Raw genomic sequence first — 20213 nt, forward strand, 5'->3', positions numbered from 1 at the left:
AGTTTGAAGCCTAATCTTCAATTCAATTCAATTCAATTTTATTTATATAGCGCCAAATCACAACAAAAGTCACCTCAAGGCGCTTTATATTGTACAGTAGATAGCACAATAATAAATACAGAGAAAAACCCAACAATCATATGACCCCCTATGAGCAAGCACTTTGGCGACAGTGGGAAGGAAAAACTCCCTTTTAACAGGAAGAAACCTCCGGCAGAACCAGGCTCAGGGAGGGGCGGCCATCTGCTGCGACCGGTTGGGGTGAAAGAAGGAAAACAGGATGAAAGACATGCTGTGGAAGCGAGACAGAGATTAATAACAGATATGATTCGATGCAGAGAGGTCTATTAACACATAGTGAGTGAGAAAGGTGACTGGAAGGGAAAAACTCAATGCATCATGGGAATCCCCGGCAGCCTACGTCTATTGCAGCATAACTAAGGGAGGATTCAGGGTCACCTGGTCCAGCCCTAACTATATGCTTTAGCAAAAAGGAAAGTTTTAAGCCTAATCTTGAAAGTAGAGATAGTGTCTGTCTCTCGAATCCAAACTGGAAGTTGGTTCCACAGAAGAGAGGCCTGAAAACTGAAGGCTCTGCCTCCCATTCTACTTTTAAATACTCTAGGAACAACAAGTAGGCCTGCAGAGCGAGAGCGAAGTGCTCTAATAGGGTGATATGGTACTACAAGGTCATTAAGATAAGATGGGGCCTGATTATTTAAGACCTTGTATGTGAGGAGCAGGATTTTGAATTCAATTCTGGATTTAACAGGAAGCCAATGAAGGGAAGCCAAAACAGGAGAAATATGCTCTCTCTTTCTAGTCCCTGTCAGGACCCTTGCTGCAGCATTTTGGATTAGCTGAAGGCTTTTCAGCGAGTTTTTAGGACATCCTGATAATAATGAATTACAGTAGTCCAGCCTGGAAGTAATAAATGCATGAACTAGTTTTTCAGCGTCACTCTGAGACAGGATATTTCTAATTTTAGAGATGTTGCGCAAATGGAAGAAAGCAGTCTTACATATTTGTTTAATATGTGCGTTGAAGGACATGTCCTGGTCAAAAAGGACTCCAAGGTTTCTCACAGTGTTACTGGAGGTCAAGGTAATGCCATCCAGAGTAAGAATCTGCTTAGATACCATATTTCTAAGATTTTCAGGGCCGAGTACAATAACCTCAGTTTTATCTGAATTAAGAAGCAGAAAGTTAGCAGCCATCCAGGTCTTTATGTCTTTAAGACATTCCTGCAGTTTAACTAATTGGTGTGTGTTACCTGGCTTCATGGATAGATAGAGCTGCGTGTCATCTGCATAGCAGTGAAAATTTATGCTATGTCTTCTAATGATGTTGCCTAAGGGAAGCATGTATAATGTAAACAGAATTGGTCCTAGCACTGAACCCTGTGGAACACCATAATTGACCTTAGTGTCTGAAGAGGACTCTCCATTTACATGCACAAACTGGAGTCTATTAGATAGATATGATACAAACCACTGCAGTGCAGTACCTTTAATACCTACAGCATGTTCTAATCGCTCTAATAGGATATTATGGTCAACAGTATCGAATGCAGCACTGAGGTCTAGCAGGACAAGCACAGAGATGAGTCCACTGTCAGAGGCCATAAGAAGATCATTTGTAACCTTCACTAAAGCTGTTTCTGTGCTGTGATGAGCTCTGAAACCTGACTGAAACTCTTCAAATAAGCCATTCCTCTGCAGATGATCTGTTAGCTGTTTGACAACTACTCTTTCAAGGATTTTTGATATGAAAGGAAGGTTGGAGATTGGCCTATAATTAGCTAAGACAGCTGGGTCTAGAGATGCTTTTTAAGTAAAGGTTTAACTACAGCCACCTTGAAGGCCTGTGGTACATAGCCGATTATTAGAGATAGGTTGATCATATTTAAGATTGAAGCATTAATTAATGGCAGGACTTCTTTGAGCAGTTTTGTAGGAATGGGGTCTAAAAGACACGTTGATGGTTTGGAGGAATTAATTATTGAAGTTAACTCAGAAAGATCAATTGGAGAAAAAGAGTCTAACTTAACATTGATGGTACTAAGAGTAGCTGTAGAGAAAGTCTTGAAAGTAGAGATAGTGTCTGTCTCCTGAATCCAAACTGGAAGCTGGTTCCACAGAAGAGGGGCCTGAAAACTGAAGGCTCTGCCTCCCATTCTACTTTTAAATACTCTAGGAACAAAAGTGCAGAGGATTCAGATTCAGGACAAATCTGTCTCTACTTGAAGCAGAGCTGATAACAAACCTCATCGTTAGCATCAGTAGACTTCAGTTATTGATAAAGTGAACCTCACGGATTCCTTCATGTTTAAAGGCAGCAGGGTTTATGTTAGCATGAGGAGCTTCAGACGATGCAGCGCCATCAATGAATTCAAATTTAAGTTTGACAGGATCTTTGACGCAACCTGACGAGTCCATAAAAGTCAAAAAGCTTCGGTTACCCTGATCTGAAGCTGGCCTGCTGCCCTTCAAGATCATCTTCTCGTGACCTTGTAGAGTTCAGAGTTCAGTCCTCTGTGGTTTTTGAGTTTGTGTACTATGAATTTGCTGTTCTGTAACTTTATCTCAGTGTTCATAGCAACTGACCAATCACTGTTTTTTTACACCCGAGCCGATCGGCCGGCGGTCACTGGGAGTGTTTCCTGCGATCTGTGTCGGGTCAGTGAGCAGAGCTGCTGCAGCAAGCAAGGCCGTGAGTCCCTGAGGACCTGCTCCAACAGTTGTTTCATATTTGACTTTGTTATTATTCTTAGTTTTAAGTTTCACTTTGGTTTGGTTCAAGAACCAGAACTAATTCCTCAGCAAACAGATCATTTCAGGACATCTTGTGTCATCTGCGAGCCCTCGTGGTGTCTAGTACACCTCACAGGTATCTTAGATTCAAACACAAACTTGTGTTGTTTTGCAAATGTTAACAGCTAAATAAAGAGAAGTCCTCCTGTCCGCGGTGCTTCTCTGAAACAACAGCTGTTTGCATGTCGATCCACGTGTTAGCGGACTGTTTCTGAGAAGTGCTGCACGACCTCACACAGTCTGCCTACCAAACTATGACATCACATTGCACTGATGGTCCTGGGTCAGTGTTAAAAACATGTAGGACCAACATGGCTGCACCCACCTTGCTGACAATGAAAGGCCAGGGGGCGGGACCTAAACGCAGCAGCGGCACTGAGAGCTGGGACGAGGTACACGAGAAGGTGACCGTGAGCGGGAGATTAGCCAAATTTCAGTCAGGTAACTTTTATTCTGGAAGCGTTTGGCCGGCGTACAGCAGTCAGACTGCCTCCCGTCTGTGAAAAACACGACTCACAGTTTCCTCTTCATTTTACTTATTCATTTTACATTTTACCCCCCCCCACACACACACACAGACGCACACACACGCGTGCACACACACACACACACACACACACACAGACGCACACACACACAGGTCACAGCATGTCTTCATAGCCTCCCTTTGAGCCCGTTTCAGCACTTTAACGCTGAGGAAAGAGACTCACTCCAGGGTCTGTATGTTGCTCTCTGCATGCATGGAAATGCCTCTAAGTCTGAATATGTTCAATATGTAAGAATCTGTGTGTTGACTCTGTGGTTATAGACCTGTGTGCTGTACCCTGCTCGCTAACATGAAAGTGACAGAGAATATTTTTATAAAGCTTTAAACTGAGTTCTAAACAGAAGTGGTCAGCCTCGTCTGTGTGTGTGTGTGCGTGCATGTGTGTACATATGCATGTGGTTTTCCTGTCTTAGTTTCAGGCCTGCGGCGAGTGATGCAGCGGTTTCAAAGTCTGACCTTTCTGATGCTGACGGCGTCAGCGACACTCTGAGCAGATATGGAAACGATCTAAATAACATTTGTTACACCGTTTAATATATGAACACATCTCAGTCCCCAGTGAAATGTTTCACCTCATAATGAATAACCAATCACAGCCACAGAATCCCCCGTTTTCTCAGTTTGAGTCTTTTGCCTTTCACATCAGTTAACCATGACGCCAATCACCCTCCTGAAACCACACTGTTCAGGTGGGTTTAGCGTGTCTGGGAGAGAGTCCTGTCTCAGTCACTTATGGATGATGTGAGAGGGTGTGTGTGTGTGTGTGTGCGTGTAGGTGTGTGTGTGTGTGTGTGTGGGTGGGGGGGATAGCAGCTCCCCCTGAGTCTCTCTGTCCTTGCCTGGATGATGAGGAACCTTCTACCTGATTGCAGAAGTTGGAACAGTTTGTTGCTCAACAGCGATGAGCAAGTAATAAACCTCAACAACATTAAAACACAGCACTGATATTTACAGCACGGCTCAGGCCAAACGAGTCCACAGACACAATCAAAGGTCCTTCACTGTTTAGTTTTCAGTCTAGAACGAGGAACCGCCAACAGGTCTGTCAGAGGCCGTCGGTGACCTGCACGTCTCGAGTCTGAGAGCGCGTGCACAGACTTCTCCGTCTGTGCACGCGCTCTCACAGGACACAGACCCGTTGGCGGTCTGTGTCCTGTCACGAGGCCAGTGACAGGACGTCAGCAGCCTCGCAGCAGCATTTTGGAGCGTTCACAGGCCATCTGAAGACGACACAGCACGAAACACAGGCATCGAAAAGCACTTCTCATTCCAGCTTGGACGTCGTTGTAAATGTAACACCTACATTTCTGACAAGTGACAGACGATTAGCAGCCATCCAGATGTTTTTGGCATCAGTACCACAGGACATCATCTGCATAGCAGTGATATGAGATGCCCTTAAAGATGCTGGAGATGTGTTTGTGTGATAGTAAATACAGTGCAGGACAAAGTGACAGAGGTGGAGGAGAGTCACAGATTCATCATAACTGATGATTGAATGCAGAGTAAACAGACAGTGAGTGAAGAGGAAACCCCGTCTGAGTCGTAAACCTGTCTGCGGTCAGGTACCTGCAACACTGCACGTGACAGCCTGATGAAACGAGACGAGTGTGTCAGTGACACATCTTTGTTTACATGTGTCTGTGATAAAGATCCATCAAAAGCATTTCATATGTGTTTCCAAATAAATGCAATATGCACACAGAGTCAGGATCTACAGTCTCTGCTTCTTCATCGCTGCAGCTCTTTGTGGCCAGCCGGAGCTCGAGGAGCCGCCTGGTAAGACTGTAATGTTGGAGAGATCCTGATGTGACGGTTCACTTTGTTCCACAATAAACAGAAACCAACTTCACCCGGGAGCAGTGTGAGGACGCTCCAAGCATTTTCCAGCATGACAGAGAAACGGAGGCCAGAATGAAAACCAAGTGATTCAATTTATTGGAAAACCTCAGAAAACTCTGTTAATCCTAATCCCATCCGAAATCTGTGATCAGCTCGGAGCTCTGAGGCAGGAAACACGAGCAGGAAGCAGACTCACAGGTAACGAGGTGAAGACAAAAAGTAGCTGATGAGACGCTCCAAGAATTCAAAGTCCATGAAATCCCAAAACAAGCAGGGAACACGTGACACAGAGGACCCGAGGGGAAACACCTGGGTAACCACAGACAGGTGAAATGAAGCATGAAAAACAAGACATGGGAAGTAAAACTAAAAGACACGGAGAGTTCAGCTAAAACATCGAACTATGAAGCTACGACTCTGCAGAGAAACTAGGATTTCAAAACATCAAGAACAGAGAATAACTCAGACTCAACCTCACACATGAAGAATATAAACTAAGGACGGAAAACGACAAAACTCAGAGACCATTACACAGAGAAGGTCACATACCTGCTAATTAGCATGTCCCTGTCCTCATATCCCAGCTGTCTCGGCAGATGGCCCCGCCCCTCCCTGAGCCTGATTCTGTTTGGAGTTTCTTCCTGTTCAAAGGGAGTTTTTCCTTCCCACTGTCACCAAAGTGCTTGCTCATAGGGGGCAGTAGGTCTTTATCTGACAATATAAAGTGCAGCTCCTCCTTCGTTCAGACAGATCCACCTGAAGTCGGCCTCAAACTCATCTTTGTTTACAGGTTTGTATGTTTAAACCTGCTGACAGCTGTCGAGCACACTGATCAGCTGCTTACAGCGTTATCTTTGAGCTTTGCTGTGATGCTTAGTTAATGTCCCAACATGTGAATGATAGTCTGAGGTCCACGGAGCAGCTGCCGAGATCAACCAATCTTATCTGAGTATAAGGACTGAAAGACGAGAGCGGTGTCTGTTAAGGCCTCAGGTCAGAGGGCGTGTCTTCCTGCCTGTGACCTGTGACCCTCTCTAGCCACCTAATGGAGCAGACTCAAGCTGGGAATATGAGCCTGTGTGAAACCAGCTCCTGCTACAGAGGTAATAAGAGAGGCCCTGAAGCTTCTTTACAGGATTTACCAGCTGTGATATTGACTGAGCGCAGGACTTCTTCTTCTGTGGTGTACTCGAGGATGCACTTATCCACGAACGTGACTGTGTGACCGTGAAGTGATCCTTCCATGTTATCTGTTGGGTTGGTGAAACATGAAGCTCATGTCCTCTGCAGTCTTAATAATCATCAGCTGACTACGAGGCGAGTTATTCATGCTGTGACATATACCATTTATTTTTCCTGCAGTATGCTGTCAATACACAGGGGCCTGATTATTTAAGACCTTGTATGAGCAGGATTTTGAATTCTGGATTTAACAGGAAGCCAATGAAGGGAAGAAATCTGCTCCTTCTAGTCCCTCATGAATCCCTCCATAAATTGCAGTTAGTTCAAAACACAGCTGCTCATTTTGTATCCAGAATTACATCCACTGAACATATAACAGCTGTTCTTAAACAGCTCCGCTGGCTTCCAGTTCACCTCCGTGTCAGATCCTGCTTCTCACTTTCAAAGCGCTTCATAACCTCGCTCCTCCATATTTATCTGATCTCCATACGTACTCGCGCCCTCCTACACTCAGCTTCCCTTCTGTCTGTTCCACCTGCTCGCCTGACTGTCCTGGGACTCAGAGCCTTTAGCTGTTCTGCCCGAGACTTTGGATGCACTTCCACAGATCTCCGGACCACAAACTCTCTACTTTTAAATCACGTCTCAAAACCATCTATTCAGGACTGCATACAGATGATTCTGTCTTAGTCCATTTTTACCTTGCTCAGCTTTGATGCTTTCATGCATGTGTTTTGTCAGACTTCTATCTAATCAGACGCCAGAGGAGTCGCCCCCTGCTGGACATTAGAGAGACTGCAGGTAAGAAGCCTTTCTTCAGCCTGCAGTCTGACTAATCAGCTCTGTGATGTGTGGCGTGACCTCTCATGGAAAATCTTGTCTGCTCGGTGCGTGGACAGTAAGAGGATCCCTGCTTTTCACAGGCGTCTGCAGCTCCTGCGCTCCCTGTGGAGCATTAATGATCCAAACTGTCAGTGAGGAGCAGCTTATCGCTGTAAGCTGATTAAAGCACTTGTTAACCTCATTAAGATGTGTCAGTCAGCCTGCTTACAGGTCTGATTTCTGCTGATTCCTTCTTTGCCTTCTCTCATCAGCCTGCATTGACTCAGGTCCAGCCACTGAAAACGCCTCACCACACTCGTCATTATCTGGCTTTGAGGTCCGCCTCTCCTCCTGTATTGTGGTGAGTTGTACATTCAGCACATGGCTGCACAAATGCAGCTGCTCGAACACTAAACACAACCACGAGGTCGCTCAGCCGTCACTGCAGCCACAGCTGAGAGGACGCTCAGCGACTCCTGTGATGCTTCTGCTGAACGACGCTTTAAACGGTGAATCCGACCTCAGCCGTTTCCACCGCCGCAGAGGAGCAGCTGGTTTTGGCCACATCAGTGTGAAGTGCAGAGTCAGGACTAAAAGGATGAAAATACTGAGATCAGAAATCTTAGACAGGAAGCAGAGCGTATCTGATCTGAACCACAGCAGCTCTCATTTATCCACCTGCATGTGAAACGAACGCTACAGAGGGGGAATCTGATTGGAGGCCCGAGGGGCGGAGTCGTTTCCTCGGGTTTGAAACATGATAATATCACTACGTTATAAACTGGGTGACTGGTTATGTTAAACTACAGCAGCCGCTCGGGCTTTTAAAGCTCATTTTCACGGTTTCTGTGGTGATGCGTCGCCTTCTTTGTGCTGCAGACTCAGAGCATCCTTCTTACTGAAACCCTCAGATCAACTTTTCCAGACTGTTTCAGGGTGGAGCTGAGCCACCTCCGCCTGTAGCTGGCGTGCAGCAGGCTAGTGATGTGTCATTCGTGAACGAAACGGCTCTTAGAGCCGGGTCTTTGACGTGAACGATGTGAGCCGGCTCCTTATCACGAGCTGTGGGGTTTTTTTCCCTTTCTCTCACCTTCTCTCTCGCACTTTTTCCCGCTTCACTCCGCACGCGAGCCTTGTGCTTGCGCTGGGATGAGGGGCGGTAGTTACACTCGCAGTAGCACAGGAACAGAGCGGGAGGGAGAGAGAGCCAGGGACAACAACGTCACATTAGAAAGATATAGTAATCATCCACAACTATTTGCAGTTGCAGATGATAAAGGATTCAGAAAGTTTATTCATGCAGGCCCATATGACAGAGGATGTGCATCTTCTTTTTGTTTTCATATTTTAATTTATATTTAATTGTGTTGTGGTTTGCAGTGTTTTGTGTTGTTTCACTTTAAATTTGTTTAAAAGGAAAAAGCTGAAAATTTAAATAGTTAAAAGTTGAAATGTGAATAGTTGGTTTTTGTATTATATGATTTATTTATTACATTTTATGTGGAGTGAATAAATAAAAGTATATTTACGGCGGCCCCTAGAGACAAAGCACGTACAAAACCCAACAGAAGTGCTCCAGGACGCTAGGGGCAGTGTTGAGCTTTTGTTAGTGGTGGCTACACAAGCCAGGAAGTATCAACGACCGGATTTGGTGTGTGGTAGTAACAGGTAAATGAACATTATTTTTAATTATTTGAATTTATATGAGTGCTTGTGTATAAATACACAAACTAGTAGCTCTGTTTTGGAAGTTCAGTTAAAGATAGAAATGTGTTTTGGAGTTTGTACGTGCTTTGACCACCACATATATTTATTTATAAACATATATAAATAAAACCACTTTTTTTACATTAGTAATTCCTTTTGTGCATAATTTTATATTATTGTCAACAAAACAACTTGAAGAGCCGGTTCTCTTTACAACTGTTCTTACCCAACAGGTGAAACACAGCTGCCACACAGGTACATCACAGGCCCCAAAAGGTTTTTACCTACATCAGATATAGTGATGTCATCATGTTGCCTAGCAACAGAATAAAATGACCTGTTTTTTCCTTCTGAAGCATCGTGTTGTTTTCATTTCAGAGCCAGCTGCACGAACAGGCCGCGGCGTGGACACGTGAGTATTAATAACACGTGGACCCAAAGGACGCAGAGCTGCCGGCGTTCTGATGGCAGGCGCCAGGACGTGTTGGACTTGTGTGACCCGGGCAGCTTATTTTCCTCTGAGCGCGTTTAAAGGTGATTTCTGTAATAACGCAGCGCAGCGCTCCATCCTCCTCCACCTTCCTCGATATCATTTCCCCTCCAACTCAATCACGTCAGCACGCCTCGCCTGCAGCACATTTACAGAGTCCAACATTCAATCAGGACACCATTCCCCCTCCAGGCCGATATCTGAGCTTTGCTCTGACGCGTCACATGAAATGTACTTTCTACAGTCACAGCCTGAAAATAAAAACACAATAAAAGCAGAGGTGAATCACCAGGTTTTAACCCCTGAACGCCTCGTGCATCATATTAGAAACATACAGTTTCTGAGACGTCTACATCATCAGAGTGATTGTTTCCCTCGAAAACCTAAAGAAACAGAAAAATACATTTTTAAGGAAAAAACTGCAGATGTAGCAAATCTGACACATGAAAATTCTGATATTTGTAGTAAAAGTTTTTAAAAAAAACAGCGAAAAAGAACAAATGATTTTATTTTGAATAAACTGTTTTCATGCACATTTATTTAGTGCTTTGCTTACAGTGCACTGAGGTAAACAGGCAGTAACTGTTTTATAAAGGTCTGTGTTATTCTGTCACGTTTAGTCCTGAGTGGACCTGCAGCACGGTTCAGTCTAATTAGTGGCATGTCTGAGTAAAAGAAGCTGCAGGATGGAGGTGTGATGGTGTTTGGATCATTACAGCGCTGACACAGACAACTGGCTGTTCCGCCCGTCTCCACCCCCTTTGAGAAAACCTTCTCATTGGCTGCCCCTCACAAACAGCAGGTATGTAGATGTCAGCATGTCTGCTCTCTGGGGCGTCATACGTGTCCCTCCGTTGGATAAGTAGAACATCAAACAAAAAAGCTTTACTTTCAATTAAAATTAAATCTCTTCATCGAGTATCAGAGAATAAGAAACATGGTCTCAGCGTCGCTCTGTTTCCAGTTTAGCATGTTAATAACAGCCAGAAAAGACTGACTCAGTGTTTTTAAGGCTGATGGAGCTCCTGTAAGTTTGGACAAACTCCAACCTGCAAATCATCCAAGAAAGAATCAAAAAAGGTAAAAGAAAGCTGTTTAACGCAGATCATTGATTTCTTTTATTCACATCTCATTTCTACAAAACATATAAATCATCTTCAGCTCATTTACTGATAAACAAACAGAGAGAGAACGATTTAACCCTGCAGTTCCTCCAGCGTCCAGCAGAGGCAGCAGTGAGTCGGTCCCATAGACTCCCAGGTAAAATGAAACCTGCTCGCAGCCTGTTTGGTCTCTAGAGATAATTTTCTCCCTCGTAACACCAGATTAACTCGTATTAACTCATAATTATTATTATTATCATTATTAAGGTTTAAAATTTGCATTAATGGGGGCGTGGCCTCTTTGACTGACAGGTGAGATACATTTCAGCTGCTTCCCGCAGCTCTGCACCTGGAGGTGGACGTCCTTCCATCTGCAGGAGCACAAACAGTTAACCTGGCCTGAGGCGCTTCCAGAACAAACTGATTTGTGGTGCGGAGCCTTTCACAGCCTCGACCCAAACATGTTCCCTCATCATCCTCATCAACGATGATGAGTGCTGCGATCTGTACATCTGCTCAGACGGTACAAGCAGCCATGCATCTCACAGACTATTTTTACCCCAACGGAAGAATTAAGCTGTGATTGGTTCATTACAGCGCAGAGCTGGACACCGGGGGGTGGGTGGGGGGGTCACTCTGCTTTGTGAGCATTTAAAGGCAGGCTGAGCGGTTACCAGGCAGCGGCTAAGGCACCCTCACACTCCTCTCCTCCTTCCTCTGTGTTTCCCTGCATCAGGATTGGGATCACATCAGGGAATAATAAAGAGTTCAGATTAAAATGCGCCGCGCCCTCCTCGTGTCACTTCCAGCAGTCTGGTGATCATGTCAGAGTGGGTGGGGTGAAAGGTCAGGCCATCCACCTCCATGGCCAGGTGACCAGTTTTCCCACTTCGGATCCCAAACTGGACCAGAGTGGAGAGGAAGGACTCCTCCTGGGTTTAGGGAGAGAGGGAGATGAGATCGGCCGCCAGCATTAACTACAGTTTATTTAATCAAGTCACGTTAGCTTCACGTTAGCTTCACGCTGTGAACATTTACAGGCACAGAGGCTCCAGATGAGACTGTGGGGGGACATTTGGTGCTTTTTAATGAGCATTTGTGTGTTACCTTTTCCACAGACGGCAGGTTAGTGGTCCAGTCCTGCAGCTGCTCCGTGGAGGTCACAGGTTCCAGTCCCAGCCCCTTCCTCAGGTAGCGCAGGTGTGCCGGGCAGGTGTGGAGCAGGTAGAGCCCGCAGGCCACAGCATAGCCTCCCCAGTTAGACACGCCTGCAGGAGCACGGAAGGAGGTCAGAGAAGATGGAGCACAGGGTAAGTTCAAACTGACCTGCAGCTCACACCAGCTGATCGCTCAGCCTGCATACGCCTGCTGCTGGCTCCGCCCTCCTCTGCTGTTACTGAAGCTGCTGTGTCTGTCAGTGTTTGGACAGCAGCGCTGTGACCAACTGTCCAAACCTTCTACCTTCTTTTGCTGATGCAGCTTTCATAGCTGCTCTTCAAAGAGGAAGAAAAGCTGAAACGGTCACAGCAGCTCAGTGTTGGTGCAGGAAGTCACACCAGGTTAAGATGGCAGACGAGGTCACAGCGAGCTGACTGATGTTCTGCTTCTACCTGCTCATTTACAGCATCCATCAGTGCTGCAACAGTGAGCAGCATGATGCTGCGACAGCTGCTGTGTTCGCAGAGGCCGTACCTGCGGTGACGGCGTGGTCTGCAGGAACCTCACAGGCGATCAGACCGCCTTTGGGCATCAGGCTCTGCACCTTCTCCTTCACCTTCCCCATCCCCAGCTCGTTCCCACCATCACCGATTCCTGCACACACAGACACACACATCATTCAGTCTTCTGTAAGGCTGAGTCGTGATTGGCTGCTGGTTTTATCACAGAGTGTAATGATCAGATGGTGGGGGGGTTCCCGCCTGTGGTGCCGATTCCAGGTATGTGCTTGGCAGCGATGAACAGGTCGTCCACGGGATCCACCAGGTGTTTGATGTTCACTGCTCTCATGTTGTAGTAGTTCCCATCTGCGGCGCGTCCGCTGCGCTCTATCGCCACCAGGTGGTCGAATCTGGTAACGAGTATCAGTGTCACATTAGAACCTGCAGCCGTACCCGTGCAGGTGTGAATAACGGGGCTGTATGCATGAGACAGTTAAAGAACACAGTCTGTGCTCGTTTCCTGTTGTTTGGGCTCACGTGTGATCTGATGATTCCATAACAAACCTGCAGATTCTTCTTTCTATCATCGTAATGTTACACGTGTCCTTTTGCTTTAGGCACAGCAGCACTCCGTCTGCACACACTGCATGTCGTTATTTTAAGGGCTCACGGGGTTTGAAGTCAGGTGACTCGTCACATGACAGTCCTCACGTGTGTTTGGACTCGCTGCAGAGGGTGGAGCAGGTCTGTGAAGGACAGCTGCTGATCTCTGACTGCGACTAGTAAACTGGACTTTTTCCCATCATGCACAGCTCAGCTGGACCAACAAATCCAGCCTATCTATGAAGGTGCCTCACACGCCAGCTCACCTGGGCTTGTTAGGGTCTCCATGGTGACACAGGAAGTGCCGCGCAGCATCTGGACCGCCGTCTTCAAATGTGACCAATGGGATAACAGCCTTCAGGACTCCTGAGGGTGACATCACAGCAGTTTCTTGCACTTTATTTTGAAAGTCATGTTTTATTTTCTCATTCTGAACATTTCTAAATTAAATTAATCCCAGAGCAGAATTAAAACTCTCACCTGTCCTCACTGATTCATCGATGATGGCGCGGTTCATCTCAAGCGCCCGGCGATCCGTCACCATGGTCACCTGTTTCCCCAGAGACAGCAGCATGGTTGCCATGGCAATTGCTCCTGGTGGGCCGTCGGTTTCATCGGGAGGGCTGAAGAGGAGACGCAAACGCTGAGAATCACCTGTGTTACTCGTGACCTCTCCCCCATCACAGACTGTAAACAAATGATGGAGGCAGCTTCTGACGCCGCCGCCATCATTTGTTTACAGTCTGATATAATCCGATGTTGAACTTCCTGGTCACACAGAACCAGGAAGCAGCACTCTGTGTGTGTGTGTGTGTGTGTACCTGTGCATGTAGTGTGTTGGGAAGCCCGTTGTTATGGCAACAGAGGAGGAATGGGATAGAGCCAGACAGGAGCGCAGGAGTTCATCCTGAACGAATAAAGCTCTGATCCCTCGCTCACCTGCAGACGCACAGACACAAACGTTCAAACAAAGAAGAAAAGGAAGCGGCGACGCGACAGGCGCTGCTCAGACGGGCAGGTAGGAGGACGACCACATGAAACTCCCGAGGAGCTCTGGCTGCAGGTGAAAGGACAACTAAAGTTCAGTCTGCAGGTAAACTGGCAGAAAAAACCCCAAAACTGTCCCTTCATCAGGACCTGTCAAACACACGCAGCAGGGTTTAGCCCAACAGCAATGATAAATCCGCCTATTTTAGCCTCTGTGATGCACAATAATAAAAAGCAGCACCACCCGTATGACAGTACAGGAGCTTCATATGTCTGTGCGCGCGGCCGTGGACGCCATGCACAGGTGTAACTGGGTTCTTTAAAGTAAGGACTTTAATGAACCCACAGCTGGTTTTTCATCCTGACTGTGTTGCTCTGTTTGTTTTTCCTGCAGAATAAACTTTAGTCATGGATTCACCTGAAGCACCTGAGGAGCTTCATCAGGCTCTACCTGCTCCATCAGATCTAATCAGCTCAGTTATTCGCTCCTAAAAAAGCATCCTGGACCTTCTACCTGGATCTTCTCCGATCATCACCTCAAGCTGTCTGATCTTCGCCACCGTCCCCTGAGAAACCAGGCTGTACAGCAAGGGATTCTGGGACACCTGGAAGCACAGGGGGGTCAGCTCAGGATGGGGTTTGGCCTCAGTGGGCGGAGTTATGGTGGAGGTAGGTGAGTCAGGAATGTCGGTGAGGAACATGCAGCCGGGCGAGTGGCTGAAGGCCAGTGGAGGCTCTGAAAGACACAAACTGTTCAGGTCCTCTGCAGGCTGTGATGTAAGCACAGTATCAGCCAATCAGAGTGCTCACTGCTGCTGAGGATCGCCTCGATCGCAGTCACGCCACACGCCCAAAAGACTGTGACATCACCAGGCTGCAGCTCCACCGCATCACCATAATCCGGCCTGGACAGGTCCTGGATGCCGAGGAGAGCTACATGCACACACACACACACACACACACACATACACACTGTATATAAAAGATGGCCATAGTCATCTTGACACCACATTGAAGCCTCATCATCTGAGTTTTGTTCAGATTAGCTGAGGTGAAGCTAGCAGACAGCTAGCAGCTACAGCCACCTGTGTCACCATCCACCTGTCAGTCACAGAGGCCACGCCCCTAATAATGCAGAGTAAACTGTTGTTCTGAAAAGACCACAGAGGCCAAACAGTTTGTGTATCATCCTGTAAACATGTTTTTTCTGCTGTAAGGTTTTAACATGAGGACTGACTCACTGCTGCCTCTGCTGGCTGTTAGAGGAGCTGCAGGTGAGTGTGTGTGTGTGTGTGTACCTGGATCTCCTACGTGTACAGGAGCTCCATGTGCCAGTGGGTTGAGATGAGTGACCTTCACTGCTGCATCCAACAGAGCGGCTGGGACGGGACGCATCGTGACCACCAGAGGGCAGCTGAACGCTCCTGCAGGAACACAGGGAACTGCAGTCTGCACACACACACACACACACACACACACACACACACTGATGAGCTGGTGGAGAAGCGTGACGCCTCTCTGCTCTTTGAAAAGCTAAATGTGCACTGTCACATGACCCCGCTCTACGCTCCTGCAGAGTTTCATCAGAGTTCATTGAGAATTTCCGAGCTCGTGTTTACCGACAGAATGACACAAACGCTGCCAAACACACGCTGCTGATGGGCGTGACTACTCCCACTTCACTTCTACCCCTCGGACACTTCACGAGTGTGTCACAGTGAACGTGAAATAATTCAGGAAGTCGACTGGACCTGAGAGCATAAATGAATACTGAGAAAACACGACTGGTCATAAAATCACTGATGATGATCCAACCAAAACATCTGCTCGACTGACTGATCCTTTCACTGCACCCACAGTGCTCCAGCCTGAGCTGCACAGCACACTGTCAGCAACCCAGCGCGGCCCAGCGTACCCTGTACATGCTGACGTTCTTGCCCTGCTCCACGTTCCTGACGGGGACTCCGGCTTCTTTCAGTCGGCCCTCAAAGCCAAAGCTGCAGCCCAGATAGAAACACACCATGTCTGACCACGACCCGGGACGCTCCGCCTGCTGCCCGGGTGGAGACCTGCGAGGCAGAGGGAGGTTGATCACTGACTATTATGCTACAGGAACCAACAGGTGAGGCAGGAAGCAGCAGCTTGTGTTTGTGCTTTAATGTCAAGTTTTCAGTGAAAGCAGCACGGAGGAGCTGGTGTAGAGTAATTCCTGGGACACAAGCTAAAAGCACGTTAGATTTCAGGAGAGATCCTGCCGGAGATGTCGGTATGCTTTAACCAGAGCCCATTTCAACAGTAAGTTATTATCAGGACGCAGTCACGGCTGAGGCTCAATGATTACCCCGACTCATGTTTAACATTACCTGTGTGCGTCACTGTACGTCTGCAGGCTGGAGACGGTTTTTACCAGCCGACCATCCTCATACACACAGTACTGCGAGATGTCCGTCCTACAGGAAACACAACCAGGAAACACTTGATCAGGAAAAATAAAACAGACACAGTCGGAAAGCTCCGCCCTTCGTTGGAGTCAGACGGGTATAGGGCAGAAAAATAAGAACACCGTGAGCCCTCGGGCTTCTGGTCGATGCACCCGTGGTGTCACAGCACCTGCCGGCCCGGCTACAGGCGGCGTGACAACAAAACCCCGTCCTCTCAGGCTGAGGGGTGTCCCAAACAAACATCCACCAAACCGTCTGTGTGGTCTGGCGTCTGTCTCTTCGTGCTCGCTCCTCTCAGTTTGCAGAACAGAAGTTCAATCATTTCATCACATCACGTAGTTTCAGGATCAAACACCTTCTTCTTTGTTCCAGCTTTTCTGAATCATATTCAAAATGAGCAGATTTTATAATGTGATGTGCTGAAATGTGATGTGCTTGTTATCTGAATAGACTCTCGCCTCACAGGTGACCACGCCAAAGGTTACTGAGAGTCAGCAGGAGCTTTGTGCTGCATGGAAAATGATGTGAACGATTTAAAATCATCGGCTCACAGAACCAAACGTAAACCTTCTGCAGCACGTCTGAGAGGACAGGAAGTCCTACCTGATGTCAGCGTGCTGAGCCAGAGGCGGACAGGAAGTCTCTCCTGACTGGCTGCGATAAAGGAGCGGCAGGGGGGCGGGGTTACTGCGACAGAAGGCATGGAAGTCGTCGGCGAGCTGGTTTGGCAGGACGACCACATTAGCCTGCTGGTATCCTGAAACACACACACACACACACACACACACACACAGATGTTACAACAGAGAGAAACCAAGAAGCCCTGACCCTCCAGGCAGCTCTGCAGGATGACATCATCCTTTTCAAGCACTTCCAGAGCTCGTGGTCACCGCTGAGGGCGGGAACCAGTACGTCAACACCTCCACCCTCGCTCTCAGCTCCATCTGCACCACACCGCTCCAGCCTCCACACCAACCTGTCCATCAATCTGCTCAAACTCGTCAACATGACCCCGAAGACACCTGATCGTCTCTGCTGGAGGCAGAAACTCCTCACCAACCCGGAGCGAGCACTCCACCCTTTTTTAGACTCGGAGCAGCCGTTTCTCATTCCTGCTGCTTCACCCTCGGCTGAAAAGCAGCCCAGAGGAAGCTGGAGGCTGCCAGTGAGCGAAGCCAGAAGGACCACATCATCTGCAAAAGGCAAAGATCCTGAGGACCCCAAACCATCCACCGCCTGGCTGAGTCCAGCATCCACCTGACCTGATACCCCATACACCCCCCAGACACTCCGGGAGACACGTCCACAACACTCATGGATACTAACTGAGGATGACTCGAGAGTATACATGTTTACTGGTAGAACAAGCTAACGTTCTTACTGGACTCGCTAAAGCAGCTCCTTTACCAAACCAACAAATCAGCAGAAATTTCACCTCTAAGCCGTCCCGAGTCTGTCCTAAGCCTGTTTTAAGCCTGTCCTAAGCCTGTCCAGTTCAGATGATCTCTTACCGTTGGCTAATCCTGTTGTTGTCTTTATTCTGGGGTCTTTCTGCCGGATTAACAGCCTCAGATTAGCAGGACTCAGATTATTTAAATGTTCTGACTTCATCATCTCACACACAAACATGTCAGTGAGCTGCTTCCTGTTTACCTGTCACTGTCACGGAGCAGGAGGTGAAAGACCCGAGAGAACAATGAGCTGCTCTTATCTGCTTCACCACAGTTAATGTTTGAGCGGGCGGCAGGCGATGAAGTTAATCTTTGAACCCCACTCACTCTTTCTCCTTCCCTCACTGCTCTCCTCCATCAGTGTTTTCTTTTGTGTGTGTGTGTGTGTGTGTGTGTATCACCTGTGTCCATGGCAGAGGTACCGATACCCCTGAGGTATCTGACGGCGCATCGAGCAGCTCTCACTGCAGACAGCATGCTTCTTCACCTAAACGTTAAAAAATGAGTAATGAGTAAACTGAGGAATAGGCGAGCTGTCTGATTGGTTAATTCACTGGTGAACAGCCAATGAAATATAATCTGTGGCAACACTTTGTGATCTTAGATTCAGACGCTTATTTATGTGAAACTTCCTAAACTGTCGGGACAGCAGAACATTGGTGTAAATGAAGCTGAGAGCAGGGATCGAACACCTGCCAGGTGAGGATTCATCAGGGTAACCCGCTCTGCTCGCTCCCACTCATCTCCAACCATCACAGCAGGTCTCACTGCCACCTTTAAACCTGTTACTCATACTGCTCTCCTTCTCGTCTCCTCCCTGCCTGCACTCACCTCCTTGCAGATGCTCCTACCCGATGCCACCTGTCCATCACCACTGCAAACAGGAAGTGGCTCAGAGACCACCTGACAGTAAAGTTCAGGCTACACTGATCCGATACTTTGCACAAAAACATAATGTGTTTGGAAAATCAAAACTATTATATATCAAATTATACCTTCATGATGAATACAAGACATCACATCACTATTGCTCTTGTTTACTTATGAAGAATTATCTTACAAGGAAAAACAAAATCTTAAAAGTCAATACCCACATGCTGAAATCTTCAATTAACACTGAAAATAATTTTACAGCTGAGAAACGTTTTATTAATACCCCAGGAAGGGGTCAGGGTCCAGGAAGGGGTCAGGGTCCAGGAAGGCTGGACGCTTTCAGTGGGAGAAACGTTTCGTCATCATCAGGTTTCGACTTTATAAACAGAACTTCTGCTCAATGGCTGACACTCGCACCCCTGACTCACAATGGGCTGTGAGGTCAGTTTATGATCAATGATATGCAAACTGTGATTGATCATTGATCGGCTATGACAGTGATCAATGATCTTTGATCTGTTTATAAGGTTGGAAACCTGCAGTCAACTGAGACTGAAGAAGTTAGCTGGACGAGTTTCTCGCACTGTACACTACATTAAAAATAGAAACCTCTATTTTAATATGAAAATCTCCTCTCGGAGGGACCAGAGCCGTTAAGCTAACGGTCCTAAAGTCCCTCCGACAGTGTGATTAAACTCACGGTGTGACGGGTTATCCGCGGAGTGTCGGGCTCGGTGATGACAGCTCCACAGGCTAACAGCTGCTAGCAGCTAACAACTGCTAACAGCTAAGTCCAGGGGCTGCAGCCAGGGCCCATTACATCACAGCGAGGCGACGAAGGTTACTCCAGTGCGTCCTCAGTTTCCCGGATTTGAAGGACGTATCGAGTGGGTCCTTCGTGGCCCACCGTATCCCAGCATTCATAGCGTGGCGGTGGAGAAATTTTCGAAAAAATGGCGGGCGGCCGAAGAGGAAAGTTTTGAACGTAAGTACTGAGTTTTATGTCTTTTATTTATGCAGCGATACAAATGTTCCAATAACGAAGAACACGAAAACATGACTGTCACGTGACATTAGTGATGTCAGGTTCATGTTCTACTTGGTTTTAAAGCTTTTACTTTGAAATATACGCCGTTCAATAGTCGACCTTAATCTTACAGAGAATGTGATGATTTTATGGATAATTAAAGTCAGTCATATATCCACAAACACAACAAGCTGAAAGTCAGTGATGCTGCTCGGTTTGCAGTCCTGAATATGACGGCACAAGCAGGATTCACTGCACTGTTAATGTTAGCTATGTTATATTGCTGCCTCTGTTCGGTGGTGTCGAGCCAAACGGACTTTAACGTGTGTTTGAACGAGCTGACGGTTCACTCGTTAAGCTGAAAGAAAGATGCTTTAATCACAGGAGTCACACATGTGTCCACTGGACCATCTGGGAACTCTTCTTGTTTAGCACTCGTAATAACACAAACACTAAATCCTCCTTCTCTTGTGCTGTTTTGTAGCAGTGTGTACACCTGAGACTGTCACCTGTCTGTCTGTCCTGCACTCTCTCTCTGTTTCTTTCTCTCTGATTGTGGAATAAAAGTATGAACATGTATTTATAAGTTACACTTGTGTTTGAATCCTGCAGCTTATCACACATTTGATTTCCATGTGTGACAACTGCAAGTGTCCAGAGTGAGGAC

General features: G+C 47.1%; 1 protein-coding gene and 1 long non-coding RNA gene across 3 annotated transcripts; one reads left to right on the plus strand and one right to left on the minus strand.

Moving 5' to 3' along the window:
- Positions 1-8842: 8842 nt before the first annotated feature.
- LOC112843119 (uncharacterized) lies at positions 8843-9654 on the plus strand. Its single transcript, XR_003215261.1, has 3 exons — positions 8843-8874; positions 9147-9168; positions 9292-9654. It is a non-coding gene; the product is annotated as an uncharacterized LOC112843119 (long non-coding RNA).
- Positions 9655-9912: 258 nt separating this feature from the next.
- Positions 9913-19467, minus strand: dglucy (D-glutamate cyclase). Of its 2 annotated transcripts, XM_005461902.4 has the most exons (15): positions 19220-19467; positions 18048-18133; positions 16799-16952; positions 16118-16204; positions 15670-15823; positions 15053-15203; positions 14565-14687; positions 14269-14490; positions 13589-13706; positions 13248-13390; positions 13034-13133; positions 12426-12574; positions 12199-12318; positions 11614-11774; positions 9913-11438 (listed from the first exon to the last, which is right to left on the minus strand). In XM_005461902.4, exons 2-15 carry the CDS (start codon positions 18121-18123, stop codon positions 11280-11282), a joined length of 1917 nt encoding a protein of 638 aa, XP_005461959.1. In that variant the 5' UTR covers positions 18124-18133; positions 19220-19467; the 3' UTR covers positions 9913-11279. The 2 variants fall into 2 exon arrangements, with proteins under 2 accessions (XP_005461959.1, XP_013120752.1); XM_013265298.3 differs by lacking the exons at positions 18048-18133; positions 19220-19467 and adding an exon at positions 17707-18035.
- Between the last annotated feature and the right edge of the window lie 746 nt (positions 19468-20213).

The sequence above is a fragment of the Oreochromis niloticus genome, linkage group LG19 (assembly GCF_001858045.2).
Source record: "Oreochromis niloticus isolate F11D_XX linkage group LG19, O_niloticus_UMD_NMBU, whole genome shotgun sequence".
NCBI classification, from domain to species: Eukaryota; Metazoa; Chordata; class Actinopteri; order Cichliformes; family Cichlidae; genus Oreochromis; species Oreochromis niloticus.